This window comes from Triticum aestivum, chromosome 3B, assembly GCF_018294505.1.
Source record: "Triticum aestivum cultivar Chinese Spring chromosome 3B, IWGSC CS RefSeq v2.1, whole genome shotgun sequence".
NCBI classification, from domain to species: domain Eukaryota; kingdom Viridiplantae; phylum Streptophyta; class Magnoliopsida; order Poales; family Poaceae; genus Triticum; species Triticum aestivum.
This window is the reverse complement of record NC_057801.1, coordinates 748,268,077-748,283,374: the sequence shown is the minus strand read 5'-3', so window position 1 is coordinate 748,283,374 and position 15,298 is coordinate 748,268,077. Positions and strand designations below refer to the sequence as shown.

The window sequence follows — 15,298 nt, the reverse complement described above, 5'->3', positions numbered from 1 at the left end:
CCTATGCCTTGCAGGATGAGCCGACAGAAGAATCAGTCGATCATAGACTTGGGAGAGGAGCATAAAACTCATGTGATGGAGTGGAACCGACGGAGGTACCGTAAAGATGTGGAGAGGAAAGTGACTGACTGGGATGCTTACCTGGGCCGACACATGAGGTGGTACGATGATGGCTAGAAGCACCGTCTTCGTGCCTCGGTGGATGGCGGAAGACATCGCGGAGCTGGAGAGGGATGACCCCGAGGAAGAGGCCTACTAGACCGACATTAGAGACATGCATAGTGGATTTAGGGAGTTTGCACCCCTCATCAAGAGAGTGGTAAGTTTGAACCGACGGTTGTATTTAAATTATTTTATTCGTCATCGTGACTGACTTATGCCGTTACAGTCCGGCGAGCTGAATAGATGCATCTTTGAAGCCTCAAATGCACTAGGTGATGCCCCCGGGAGCGTATAATCAGAGGACAAAGTGAGGGGGGCGATGAAGGTACAATTTCAGCCTCATCGGAACAGATGCATCTTGTTCACTTGCAATCATAAATCTGATACTTATTATGTAGTGAGTGCAGAAGTTCGTGAAGCATTGTCGCAAGCTGGTAGGGCTGCTTCACTACTAGGGAAAAGCCTATACACAGAATCTTATCAGCAGCGCGCTTCAAAATAACTCGCTGCTGCTAACTAGCAGTAGCGCGCACAGACGAAACTCGCTGCTGAGACAAATATAGCAGTAGCGCGTCCTCTCAAAGACGCGCTGCTGCTATAATTCCTACAAGGCCGCCGCGAGGCTAGTTATAGCAGCAACGCGTTATAGCGACGCGCGCTGCTGCTACGTAGCATAGTAGCAGCGCATTTCCCAGATAAGCGCTACTGCTAAGTTTCCTACAAAAATTTAGTCCCACCTCGCTCCGTGAAGAGAGTTTCTACCACCTTAAATATGTTACTTCTCAAACTTTGACAAGCACTTGATCTTCATTGAACTCTATGTGTAGAATTTGTGGCTGCAATATGAGTCTTCACCTGTTCCTAAACCGGTGAGGACTCATATTGACAAATCAGATTGTAAACAAAAAGATCGTTGATAATCAATGTATTTTTGATATATTGAACAAAGTCTATTTTTACATGCTGACACGTAGCAGTAGCGCTTTATTGTGAAAGGCGCTGCTGCTAGATAGCTTAGCAGTAGCGTCTTTCCCTAAAGCGCGCTACTGCTAAGCCATTCATCTCCCCATCTCTTCCATTCTGATCCACTCACACACAGCCACTCAATCCTCTCCGTCTGCGCCGCGCGCCGGTCCACCCGGCCCCGTCGCCCCTTCTCCGTCTGCGCCACGCGCCGTCACCTCCTCCTCCTTGCTGGACTCGGTACCGGCCTCCTCCTCCGTCCTCCCTCTCCACTCGCCGCTGGCCGGCCCCTCCTTGCTCCGCCTTCCTCCTCCGTCCTCCCTCAACTGGCCGCGCCGGCCGGCCCCTCCTCGCTCCGCCTTCCTCCTCCATCCTACTCTCTTCTCCCTCCTCGAGTCGCCCCTCCTTCTCCCTCCTGCTCATATGCAACATTTTGATTTAGTTGATATAATTTAGTTGATTTAGTAAGCTAGTTGATTTAGTTGACTTAGAACATTTTGATTTAGTTGATTTAGTAGGCTAATTCATTTAGTTAATTTAGTTGACTTAGAACATTTTGATTTAGTTGATTTAGTAGGCTAGTTCATTTAGTTGATTTAGAACATTTTGATTTAGTTGATTTATTAGGCTAGTTGATTTAGTTGATTTAGAACATTTTCATTTAGTTGATTTAGTAGGATAGTTGCTTTAGTTGACTTAGAACATTTTGATTTAGTTGATTTAGTAGGCTAGTTGATTTAGTTGACTTAGTACATTTTGATTTAGTTGATTTAGTAGGCTAGTTGATTTAGTTGACTTAGAACATTTTGATTTAGTTGATTTAGTAGGCTAGTTGATTTAGTTGACTTAGAACATTTTGATTTAGTTGATTTAGTAGGCTAGTTCATATGCAACATTTTGATTTAGTTGATATGATTTAGTTGATTTAGTAGGCTAGTTGATTTAGTTCACTTAGAACATTTTGATTTAGTTGATCGTTAATCCTTTGCTCATATTGCTTTAGGAAGAATGGTGCCACCACCACCACCACTATGTCGACTGTGCAAGTCAAGATGCGCCAGCAGCCTTGCAACTGGCAAGCTGTTCTGCATCTACTTCCAGCCGAGTTTTCGTCATGCGGCGGTAAGAAATTAGATGAAATGTAATAACTATTTTATTTTTAGTGTTGGCATTACTGCAGTGTGTCATTTTGCTTATTTTACACAGATCGTCCCATGCAATGTGAGGTTGAATATCAACAAGCTGACAGGAGACACTGTGACATTTGAGGCTCCTGGGGGGGCGTACACTATGGAGGTTGAGAAAGGACGCAATATGTCGCAGATTGGAGGAGATGGATGGGCCCGTTTCGTCGCTCGCATGCATCTTACTGGTGGTGAGTTGATCAGCTTCAACTTCCGAGCAGAAAGACCCAAGCTAGCTGTCATTTATCTCAACCTGGTGGGAGATGATGAAGATGATGAAGATGATGAAGATAATGAGGACCCACTCGATGAAGATGATGAGGACCCACTTCATGAAGCCATCGTAGCTCAAAGAACAAGGCTGAGTGAGGAGGAGGTGTCCAACCTGTGGGACATAATTCCGTCACATGCTGACTTTGTCGGGGTGCCATTCGTGACCCGCTTGACAAATACCATGGTTGACCAACATGATATGGTATGTTATACTTACAAATGCAAATTAATAGTGTGACTTACTTAGTGTACGGTCCAATGATATGGTATGTTGTGTGGAATCTAGTCGATGATATGTTTTAGTGTAGAGTTCGATCACATGCTTATTAGTGTAGAATCTAAGGAAACTATTAATAGTGTAGATAATCCATATGTACTTATTTGCGAGGCTATTTATTAATTGATATGTTTTTCTTATTCAGAAATTGGCAAAGAGCATATCTGTGAGTTATGGTATCGAGCCTGATGAAGAAGGCTCAGCTAGACTACGCCTTACTGCAAGGGGCTCCGTCACAACCTGTACTTACCGCATGGACACGGACGGTCGCACACACTTAAACTCGGTTGGGTGGAAGAAATTCCTCGATGGCAAGAATCTTCGTGTTGGACAGGCCATCCTAATTACTATCAGGAACACCAACCGCCCAGGCTTGAGGATGATGATTGTCTTCGATATCATCTAGAACTACATATGTGTGTGTGGCTATATCATCTAGAACTACATATGTGTGTGTGTGTGGGTATATCATCTAGAACTACATATGATGATCGTCGTCGATATCATCTAGAACTACATATGATGATGGCCGTTGATATGACCTTGTACTGCTTGAGGATGCATGTTGACTATGCATGAAATTGTTATCTAGTACTCCCTTCGTTCCAAATTACTCGTCGTGGTTTGAACTAAAACCACGACGAGTAATTTGGAACGAAGGGAGTACTACCTAGTAATGGTTTATGAATTTGATATCTACTAGCAGTATCTAGTATCTAGTATCTGAAAGGAGAACTGAAAGGGGAAGGGGTAGTGGGAAAATGATGAAAGATATAGCAGTAGCGAGGGATGGAGAAATCGCTACAGCTAGTTAATAGTAGCGCGTTCACTAAAAGCGCTGTTGATATCGTCAACAGTAGTAGCCCGGGTTAGGGCCGCGCTACTACTATGAGTTAGCTGTAGCGCCTTATTAGTAGCGCGGCCACCCGCGCTGCTGCTAGCCTCAAAACCCGCGCTACTATTAGGGTTTTCCCTAGCAGTGCTTGGGTGTGCTAGAGCTGGGTCGGTTGAAGCTTATCAGCCTATAGCCACACAGGGTCACATCGGCTCATCGAGCCATGTTCCCTCGTCGTCTAGGTTGGTTGAGGAGGAGGAGGAGGAGGAGGATGAGGAGGCCACACATGAAGAAGGGGAGGAGGAGGAGGATGAGGAGGATGAGAGCAATGGGGAGGAGGAATACGATGAAGATTATGGACCTCCACCTACTCAATCATCTCAACCATCTCAGTTGCCGAAGAGGAATCCAAAGAAGAAGGATTTGTTGAGTCTGGTCCCTTTCCATAGACCGGTTCCTCGACGGCCCACGAAGAAGACTGAAGAGCGTTCAAAGAGGAATGAGGACCGTACCTCCAAGAGGAGCAGGAGCAAGTAATTCTGCTCTTGGATACTTGGCTCTTGTAGTTGGTTTGTCTAGTGGTTGTGAAATTACGTAGAACTATGTATTTGCTATTTTGTGGAACTATGTGTTTGCTATTTGTGAAACTATGTGGAACTCCGTTTGCTAATTAGTTGAACATCGTTTGACATGTCTATGTTCTTCAAGTATTGTTAATGTTTATGTGATGCCCAAGTTTAATTGTTTAATATTTGTGATATTGATTTTGAAAAGAAACAAGCAATTAAACTTGAACCCATAAAACACAGGACCCTACCGCCACGAATCCTGACGATAGGGTCAACAGCCTACCGCCAACCCCCCTGGCGGTAGGGTGAACCTACCGCGAGGGCACTTTGATATTTCGTTACGGAAATTTTGCGAGGCAAAAACCCAGCCACACCCTACCGCCAAGGGATCTGGCGGTAGGGTTAGACATCCTACCGCCAGGGTCCCTGGCGGTAGGGTACTTATCCACGTCAGCTCGGGCAAACGGCCGCCGTCCCCCTCCGTCGCACCCTACCATCAGGGCCCCTGGCGGTAGCCTGTCTAACCCTACCGTCAGAACCCGTGACTGTAGCGAAAGGGTCAAATCCCGAAATTTTTCTCAACCGGTGTCAGATTCTGAATTTGTATGCGAGAAGGGTCAAAACACGAAATTTTGCCGCGACGGAACGGTCAAGAGTGAGCTAGGGCGTGCATCATTTCCTTTCTTGCCGTGCCATCAAATCAAATCAAATGAAACATCCTATGACTCCGAAAGAGAAAATCATCTTGTACAGATCAGATCGTGTACCATATCCCTCTGTCCCGACGAGCAAAATGACAGTGACAAAGTAACGGGCGACGGCCGGTCAAAAGTTGTCCGTGCTGCACGGTGGATGAAGCTAGCACTGGCAGACAGAATAGCACAGCAGTAGCGCATAGAGGAGCAGGAGCAGGGCGTTTCCTTTGTTTTGAAATTCTTGGACAGACAAGTCAAACAAATGTCCATTTTCAGGAACAGCCAACCGCTTGTACGTAGTTTGTAGCACAGTGCCAAATTCTACCGACTTTAAGAAAAAAGATAAGGCACAGATGATCATCGTTGCACTAGGTGTTGCGTCGCCACTGATTAATGAAGCCAGTCATTATAGGCAGCACGGTCGTCCATGAATTGATTATTAAGGGCTTTCATACGACGATGATGCTCGTCGCCAAGATAAAAGAGAAGGCCACCCACTTGAGTACTGTAATACCGTGAGGGTAGTTATTTCTCTCCCGCTTTGTGGTCATTTGTCTTAAACCTTCTTCCTTAATCATTGAAAATGGCAAATCTTTTGCCTTGTTTCAAAAAGAAAAGAAAAAACACCGATGGTGGCATAAAAGCATATTAGTGTGACTGCATTGAACTGAACTGAAAACATAAGTCTGCATAATGGACTGGCTAGGGATCATCATAGATGAAGTAAATTGACTCATAAGGAGAGCCCGGCTTGAAGTCAACTTGGATCAACAATGCAAGGGACTCCATCCCCTTGGGTTGCTTGTCGACAACCTCAATATACATCCGTATATCAATCGTTCAACACTAGCAAAAAATATATATCATTTTTTAAAGATAATATCTTTGGTGATACTTCTTCCGTTTCTAAATATATGTCTTTTTAGATATTTTAATATGAACTACATACGGAGCAAAATGAGTAAACTAATACTTTAAAATATGTCTATATACATCCGTATGTAGTAAATATTGAAACCTCTAAGAGGACCTATATTTAGAAACGGAAGGAGTAAAAGATAATTCCAAAAATGCAAACACTTTTTTAGTTTTGAAATTCTTGGACAGTTACATGAAACAAGAGTCCATTTTTGGGAAGAGCCAACGGGTGGTCGGCAGAAAGCAAACAAGGAAAACACAAAACTAAACTAGTTTGTTAACGGGTGGTCGGCAGAAAGCAAACAAGGAAAACACAAAACTAAACTAGTACAGTGCCACATTCTGCCTGAACGATTCTTCCATTCCAATAAGAGCATCTACAGCCGCGGTCACCTAATTTGACCCCCTATATGCCCGCGGACGCGTCTGGACGTGTCGCTGAAGGTGACCGGGCCGACCTCATTTCTTTTGTTTCACAACCGCATCCCTCATTTGTCTTATCCCAAATCCATACAAAATCATGCAAACGGTGTTTCTACGTACTTGAGCATAGAACATAGCAATCCGACATAGATAACATAGTCCAATACAAAAGATGTCGGCCAAGTTCATCACTTAAGTATTTTACTAAAACCGGCAGGGAAGGGGATTTCACTACTTCCTCCATGTCGGACGGTTCCCCTTGGGGTCTCGGCGGCTGGGCTCGGCGTAGGCGTCAGTTGCTTCGGGCGCGTCGTCGTCGTCGTCGTTGTCTGAAGCGGAGGAGGAGGATGACAAGATGCGCCATGCGACGAGCTTCGCGGTACTCCTCCTCCCGGAGCCATGCGGCTCTCTCCGCCGCTGTCGTTTGTTGCCTCACCAACTGCTCCGACTCCTGTAGCGCCACGTGGAGCGCCTTCGCATCTTTACGGCAACGACGGCGGGACGTGTGCGAGCGGCGGATGGCGGTGCGGAGGTCCTCGTCGTCGTCGCTAGCCGGGGGAAGTGGTTGTGGTGCGGATCTGCTTGATCCTCCCTTGGATCCGCGGATGTTAGCCGCCTCCGCCGCCCGCTTCTTTGCGAGCTGATACGTGCGGCCAACGGACTCTGGCCGCGGTTCCGCCGGCAACAACACCCAGCGGTGCCCCGGAGGTGTAGGTGCGGGTGGTGTTGGGTGCGGCCTGGCAGGGGCCAAAAGGGAGCGCGTCGGACGAGTGTGGGGTGCCGCGCAGAGCTACTGATCCCCGCCTGTTTAGTCGGCGACGCCCCGGAAGAGGATTTGCCGCCCCGATCCAGCAGTGATCGGTGGAGGGCAATGCGGAGCGCTAGCTCCTCCTAGTCGGGTGTCGACGAGCCATCGGAATCCCCGGCGGCCTTGAGCCATTCCGGTATGTCAGATTCACTGTCAGACATGGCAGGCGGGGGAAGACGAAGTGGATTTGGGGGAGAAGTGGAGAGGTCGAGTGAGTACGGACTGAGATTGACTAAGGTTTGCTCATCAGTTGTCATATATTTGTGGGGGCTGGAGTGGGGTCATTGCGGGCCAGATCGACGTGACGGGCGCGCCCGAGTGCCCACGTATCTGCCTCATATTTGGGCTGGATATGAGTGTGCCGGTCAGTCCGGACGTTTGAGGCCTGTTTAATGCACCCGCCTGGGTCACGTGACCGATCAGTGATCGGGTGGGCTGGCCGGACGTTTGAGAAGGGTTTGAGACGACTCGGCTGTAGATGTCTGTTAGCTTGCTAGCTAGGAAGATAACCAGGCACGCTGCTGACTATGTACTCCATGCAGAAGAAAACATGATTTGCAAACTAGGGATGCAAGTTAGCTAGGTAGCTAGGATCCCAACAGAAAAATGACATCACACAACATGATTATTCAATCAAACACATAGACATAGTAGTGGCACGTCCAAACTCCCAATTTTGCCATGTGATTCGATTCAATCGTCCACAACCAGATGTAGTTCAACATTGATTAATTATCCCTAACTGATGAAGCTACGATCAGATAAGCTGGGCAATCATCCCATGGATTGCCATCGGCCGTCCAGGAATGAATTAAACACAAGTAGAGAGTTTCAATTTATCTAAAAAAAAGTAGAGAGTAGCATGGCAGCAGATTAATCTAACGAAACTGAACTGAAACCACAAGTCTGCATAATTGATAAACTAAGTAACTGAAAGGTGGAGCATCAGCATGGCTTAATTCCATATCCGATAGCCTCAATCGATCAGGTGAGGTGCTCCAGTCCAGTGAGCTGGCTAATCTGTTGACGGATCAGGTGAAGTAGTGGGCTGGCTAATCTGCAGTGAGATGAACATGATGTATAATCGGAAATGTCAGATTGATGCCAGGGAGGAACACAAGACAGAGGTTTGAACTTTGAACCTCAACTCCGAGGTAGGCGGCACCGTCGGTAACCTCAGCGAGGCGGGCGAGCTCGTCGGGGTCGAGGAAGCGGGAGAGGACGGCGACGACGACGTCGATGTGCTTGATGGCGAGGGTCGTCATCCTGATTGCGCGGCACAGGTAGTCGAGCGCCTTGTCGGCGTCGCGGCCGCTGGCCGTGTCACGGGGCTTGCTGCCGGTTTTGGCGGTGGCGGAGGCGTCTGAAAGGCCGACCTTGGCGAGGCCCTCGGTGGCGGCGGCGACCGGATCGTCGTCCCTGTCGGGGCTGCTGTCGGGCTTGCCTCGGACGGGAGCTCGGCCGCCGACGAGGCACTCGACGCAGCGCGGGAGGTGGTGCTCCCCGAGCATCATGACGGCCAAGATGGCGGAATCGACGCGGGCGATGGCCTGGGCCTGGGTGGTGGGGCGGGCCGGGAGGCGCTGCGCGAGCAGGGCGTCGTAGAGCTGCTCGCCGGGCATGAGCGCGAAGGCGATGTTGACGGTGGAGACGGCGAGGTTCTCGACGGCGATCTTGAGGCAGACCGAGAGCATCTTGGCGCCGGCATCCAGGCCAAAGTAGTAGACCTTGAAGACGTCCGAGGCGATCTCCCCGAGCTTGGCGTCGGCGTCGGCGTCGGCCTGGTGGCGCTGCAGGCGGCGGCGGAGCTCCAGGAGGCGGTCGTGCTGCGTCCGCACGTTCTTGGCGGCCATCATGGCCTGCATGAGGACCATCTCCAGGTTCTTCTTGCTCAGCTCTCTCGCCATGGCCGCCGCTCCGCTTGTCTCCTCTCTCTCGCTGCAACGAAGGAAAGGAGAGACCAGAAAAGCTCCGAGTTTTCGGAGGAGGCAGGTGAAAAGAAGACTGAGGGGGGCACGTGTCGCGTGGCCATTGAGGAGAAATTCTGCTGCTGGCTGGCTCTGCAGGATGGGCCCACCAGAACGTTTGACTCATCTTGACCGTGCTCATGCTCACCAAAAAGGGGTAAGGGTAGCGTGCTCCCTCCGCTACCACTACAAGACAATTGCCGTCACTCCTGAGGTGATTTTCCAAATTTGAAAATGCTGGTAGATAAATACTCCTAGCATAAAATTTGGTTACACGCAATGTAGATTACTTGTGAACTAGTATAAGTTTTGTGGTGCACCAATGGCGCACCTCCTGAGGTTTCCATCTTGGCAAAAGCCCATTCTAGTGCCTTTTTGGCGATTGTTGTGTCCAAAAAAGTCAGTTTGCTAGATCGATTCCATTAAGGCCTCGTTTGATGGAAGAGGTTTGAAGAGGATTACAGGGGAATATGCCCGCAGGGCCCAGAATCCCCAGAAAACCCGTCAGCCCATTTGATTCACAGGGATTAGATGGGCCAAACCACTCCAACCCCGGCCAATCCCCCCCGACCCATGCGGCTCAGCAACCTCTCGTAGCCCCTCGCGGAACAAGATTCCGCCGGCTCGCAGCTCCTTCGTCTCTGCCCCTAGCAGCAACTCCTCCAACGGGAGACGGGAGGAAAAGGGACTACTAGCCAAACTCCTCTGAAATATGTTGAATGAAGGGGGATTGATGATTCAAAGGGATTGGAGGGGATTGGGTGGAAGAGAGGGATTCACCCAATCCTCTAAAATCCCCTTCCCCTATGGGGCTGGAAATCCCTCTATGTCAAACGAGGCCTAAGTGGCCAGATCGATTTCATCGAGTGGTGGTAGTTCAAAAAAGTCAGTTTGCTAGATCGATTTTCATTGAGTGATGGTGGTTCAGTTATCCGATATTAGGAGCTCAGTCCCATTACGAGTGAACAAGATAGCCCCTTGCAAGACCAAATGAAAATATGGCATGCCAACATATGGACCTGCTGATATAGAATGCTTTAGGAATTTTACGCATAATCCTTTCTCAGCATGCCTACATAAGTAAAAGGAGCTACTATCCATGTAAAGAATGTGATTTGATTCATCTCAAGACACATTAGGGAATGTAAACAAAAGACGTATATTTGCAAACTTCAGATCTTAGACTAAATATTTGAAACAAACACTACTAGGGAAAACCCTAGTGGTAGCGCGGGTTTTGAGGCTAGCAGCAGCGCGGGTGGCCGCGCTACTAATAAGGCGCTACAGCTAACTTATAGTAGCAGCGCGGCCCGTACCCGCGCTACTACTGTTGAAGATATCAGCAACGCTTTTGCCGAACGCGCTACTATTACTTAGCTGTAGTGATTTCGCAGTCCCTCGCTACTGCTATATCTTTCATCATTTCCCCCGTACCCCTTTCCCTTTCAGTTTCCCTTTCAGATACTAGATACTAGGTACTGCTTCTAGATATCAAATTCATAAACCATTACTGGGTAGTACTCCCCGTTCCAAATTACTCGTAGTGGTTTTAGTTCAAACCACGACGAGTAATTCGGAACGAAGGGAGTACTAGATAACAATTTCATGCATAGTCAACATGCATCCTCAAGCAGTACAAGGTCATATCAACGGCGATCATCATATGTAGTTCTAGATGATATCGACGACGATCATCATATGTAGTTCTAGATGATATAGCCACACACACATATGTAGTTCTAGATGATATCGAAGACAATCATCATCCTCAAGCTGGGCAGTTGGTGTTCCTGATAGTAATTAGGATGGCCTGTCCAACACGAAGATTCTTGCCATCGAGGAATTTCTTCCACCCAACCGAGTTTAAGTGTGTGCGACCGTCCGTGTCCACGTGGTAAGTATAGGTTGTGACGAAGCCCCTTGCAGTAAGGCGTAGTCCACCTGAGCCTTCTTCATCAGGCTCGATACCATAACTCACAGATATGCTCTTTGCCAATTTCTGAATAAGAAAAACATATCAATTAATAAATAGCCTCGCAAATAAGTACATATGGATTATCTACACTATTAATAGTTTCCTTAGATTCTACACTAATAAGCATGTGATCGAACTCTACACTAAAACATATCATCGACTAGATTCCACACAACATACAATATCATTGGACTGTACACTAAGTATTTTATCGGATAATTTGCATTTGTAAGTATAACATACCATATCATGTCGATCAACCATGGTATTTGTCAGGCGGGTCACGAATGGCACCCCGACAAAGTCAGCATGTGGCGGAATTATGTCCCACAGGTTGGACACCTCCTCCTCACTCAGCCTTGTTCTTTGAGCTACGATGGCTTCATGAAGTGGGTCCTCATCATCTTCATCGAGTGGGTCCTCATCATCTTCATCATCTTCCACCAGGTTGAGATAAATGACAGTCAGCTTGGGTCTTTCTGCTCTGAAGGAGAAGCCGATCAACTCACCACCAGTAAGACGCATGCGGGCGACGAAACGGGCCCATCCATCTCCTCCAATCTGCGACATATTGCGTCCTTTCTTGACCTCCATAGTGTACGCCCCCCCCCCCCAGGAGCCTCAAATGTCACAGTGTCTCCTATCAGCTTGTTGAATTTCAACCTCGCATTGCATGGGACGATCTGTGTAAAATAAGCAAAATGACACAATGCAGTAATGCCAACACTAAAAATAAAATAGTTATTACATTTCATCTAATTTCTTACCGCCGCATGACGAAAACTCGGCTGGAAGTAGATGTCGAACAGCTTGCCAGTTGCAAGGCTACTGGCGCACATTGACTTGCACAGTCGACATAGTGGTGGTGGTGGTGGCGCCATTTTTCCTAAAGCAATATGAGCAAAGGATTAACGATCCACTTCACAGGAAAGAAAAACAGTATCATGTGATATTTTTGGTTCTTCCGCGAGAAGCAATTTGATGGACAATTATAATCCTAAGATCTAGTAACATATTAGATGACAAGGTACCACCTACATTTTGCCAAAAAGTAACTTATTAAAAAAAAGCAACTACCTACCCATGTACAGAAAAAATAATAATAATATGGTGCATACTAAATCAACTAAATGAACTAGCCTACTAAATCAACTAAATCAAAATGTTGTAATCAACTAAATCAACTAGCCTACTAAATCAACTAAATCATATCAACTAAATCAAAATGTTGCATATGAACTAGCCTACTAAATTAAAATGTAGCAGGGAGGAGGGAGAAGGAGGGGCGACTCGAGGAGGGAGAAGAGAGTAGGGGGAAGAGAGTAGGACCGGGGAGGAAGGCGGAGCAAGGAGGGGCCGGCCGGCGGCCAGTGGAGGGAGGACGGAGGAGGAAGGCGGAGCGAGGAGGGGCCGGCCAGCGACGAGTGGAGGGAGGACGGAGGGAGGCCGGTACCGAGTCCAGCAAGGAGGAGGAGGTGACGGCGGCGCAGAGGGAGGAGGGGCGACGGGGGAGGACCAACGCGGGGGGTTGAGAGGGGATCCAGTGAGTGTGTGAGTGTGAGTGGATCGGATAGAGGAGAAGGGGTGGGAGATGGAATGGCTTAGTAGTAGCGCGCTATAGAGAAAGACGCTACCGCTAAACTACCTAGCAGCAGCGCCTTTCACCAAGAAGCGCTACTGCTATGTGCCAGCATGTAAAAATAGACTTAATTTAATGTATCAAAAATACATTGATCATCAACTATCTTTTTGTGTACAATCTGATTTGTCAACATGAGTCCTCACCGGTTTAGGAACCGGTGAAGACTCATATTGCAGCCACAAATTCTACACATAGAGTTCAATGAAGACCAAGTGCTTGTCAAAGTTTGAGAAGTAACATATTTAAGGTGGTAGAAACTCTCTTCACGGAGCGAGGTGGGACTAAATTTTTGTAGTAAACTTAGCAGTAGCGCTTATTGGCGAAATGCGCTGCTACTATGCTACGTAGCAGTAGCGCTCGTCGTGATAACGCGTTGCTGCTATAACTAGCCTCGCGGCGGCCTCATGGGAATTATAGCAGTAGCGCGTCTTTGAGAGGGCGCGCTACTGCTATATTTATTTCAGCAGCGAGTTAAGCTTGAGCTAACTACTGCTAATTAGCAGCAGCGCCTTATTTTAAAACGCGCTGCTGGTAAGATTCTGTGTATAGGCTTTTCCTTAATAGTGAAATGACAAGTCACGCAGGAATTACTAGACACATTGTCTTTTTATGGCCAAGAACTTCCATAGATTTGTATCGAGCAAGTAGGGACAAGATTCCATACTAAAATAACTAAAATGTGGCAGAAAATTACCAAACATGCTGGAGAAGGGGTAACTAGCACAGTATACCTCTTGCATTGTCCCATATAACCAACTAGCATTTACTCCTCCCGTCTCACAATATAAGACCTTTTTGCAAGCTATCATAACTTGCAAAAATGTCCTATATTATGGGACGAAGGAAGTAGGATCCAGTCAATGAGTTTCTTGGTGACTATCGATCATCTCTTCATCATTTCAGAAGAAAAAAAACCGACCAAAAGAAAATCACTGTTATGCCTTTCGGGCGAATATTCACAAACCGGGCATCATGGACGTATCATTATGCAAGATTTCTAGCAATCCTAGAATTGGAGCAAATGACATGACAAAACATGATCAAACATAGAATGCCCAAAATCGCAAATTTGACATCCATTGCGCGCAGCAATTCGATTCAATCCGAATGAGCCCTATGCCTCATGCATTGTCCCATATAATCAACTAGCATTTACTCCCCCGATCTCACAATAATGTTAGCTTGCAAAAATGTCCTTATTGTGGGAGGAGGAAGTAGGATGCAGTCCATGAGTTTCTTGGTGACTATCAATCATCTCTTCATCATTTCAGAAGAAAAGAATCCACCAGAAGAGAATCACTGTTATGCCTTTCGGGTGAATATTCACAAATCGGGCATCATGCATGTATCATTATGCAAGATTGCTACCAATCCTAGAATTAGAACATGATCAAACATAGCATGGCCAAAATCGCAAATTTGACATCCATTGTGTGCAGCAATTCGATTCAATCTGGTTGTCCCAGTAATAAGGTGCAGATCAATATTACACTAGATAGCAGGAGCCGTTTAGAGATTAAGTAAGCGCAGATACTAGCAGCAGCTAGGAAATTACTAAGCTGACAGAAATGAATTTAAATCATAAGTATGCATAACAAACTAGTTAAACTTGCCTTTGACGATTAATAGTACACGGGATAATTAACCAGCATGTAGGATGCGCGGTTCATGAGGTGCTTACTGACCACAAATCGACCATCACAGCTAGAACAAAATACAAAATGGGGAATGCATAATTAAAAACATAGTGGCATGTCCAAAATCCCAAATTTGACATTCGATTCGATTCGATTGTCTCACAGTCACAAATAATATGCAGAACGATAGTACACTACTACATTACCCCTGACTGATGAAGCTAAACACAGATAGTAGCATAGCAGCAGATTAATCTTGTTAAAGTATGTACTATAGGATGTATACGGTGTACATATAAACCATATACATGTGTGGGCGTGTGCGTGTTGTATACAGGTAGTTAGGATATGTTTAGGTTGATCTCTATCCCTTGTATAGATTATGACTTGGAGATCAATCCTACAACAACCTAACTACCTAAACCCTGTAATCTCTTGTGCCTATAAGTAACACGTAACGTGTCCCTGCTAAAGCATACGCTTAACGCATCTTTACATGGTATTCAGAGCCTCTCCTCTACACACATCCCCTGCGCCGCCAAAAACCCTTGCGCCATCGTGTCTTCCTCAAGCTCCACCGCAGCCGCCCCATCTGTGCTCATCCCCATCGCTGAGAAACTCCATCACTCCAACTTCAACATCTGGCGCGAGCAGGCTATGGCCACAATCCGTGGCGCTCAGCTGGTGACCTACCTCGATCCAGAGAGGGAGGTACCGGCGCCCAAGCTGTCGGACAAAGACGGCAAGGTCACCGACGTGCCGAACCCGGCATACGAGATCGACAGGGCTCAAGACTCTCAGGTTTTGAGTTTCCTTTTCAATTCCATCTCACCCCCTGTGATGGTTCAGATCGTAACATGCACCACGGCGTCAGCAGCATGGACTGCAATCACGGAGATCTTCATCTCCAAGACGCAGTCCGCCATCGTCAATACGAGGATCGCCCTCTCCAGCACCAAGAAGGGGAACT

At 47.1% G+C, this 15,298-nt stretch overlaps 1 protein-coding gene across 1 annotated transcript; it reads right to left on the bottom strand.

Moving 5' to 3' along the window:
- Nucleotides 1-7,821: 7,821 nt before the first annotated feature.
- Nucleotides 7,822-9,071, bottom strand: LOC123066320 (uncharacterized). The gene is made up of 2 exons (XM_044489428.1): nt 8,250-9,071; nt 7,822-8,164 (listed from the first exon to the last, which is right to left on the bottom strand). Exons 1-2 carry the CDS (start codon nt 9,012-9,014, stop codon nt 8,123-8,125), a joined length of 807 nt encoding a protein of 268 aa, XP_044345363.1. The 5' UTR covers nt 9,015-9,071; the 3' UTR covers nt 7,822-8,122.
- Nucleotides 9,072-15,298: the final 6,227 nt, after the last annotated feature.

What these genes read in the sequence shown, in the direction of transcription:
- LOC123066320 (XM_044489428.1), bottom strand. Translation starts at nt 9,014, where the DNA reads ATGGCGAGAGAGCTGAGCAAGAAGAACCTGGAGATGGTCCTCATGCAG. An exon ending in CCGCCTACCTCGGAGTTGAG is followed by an intron (nt 8,165 to 8,249) that starts GTTCAAAGTTCA and finishes ATCTCACTGCAG; the next exon opens with ATTAGCCAGCCCACTACTTC.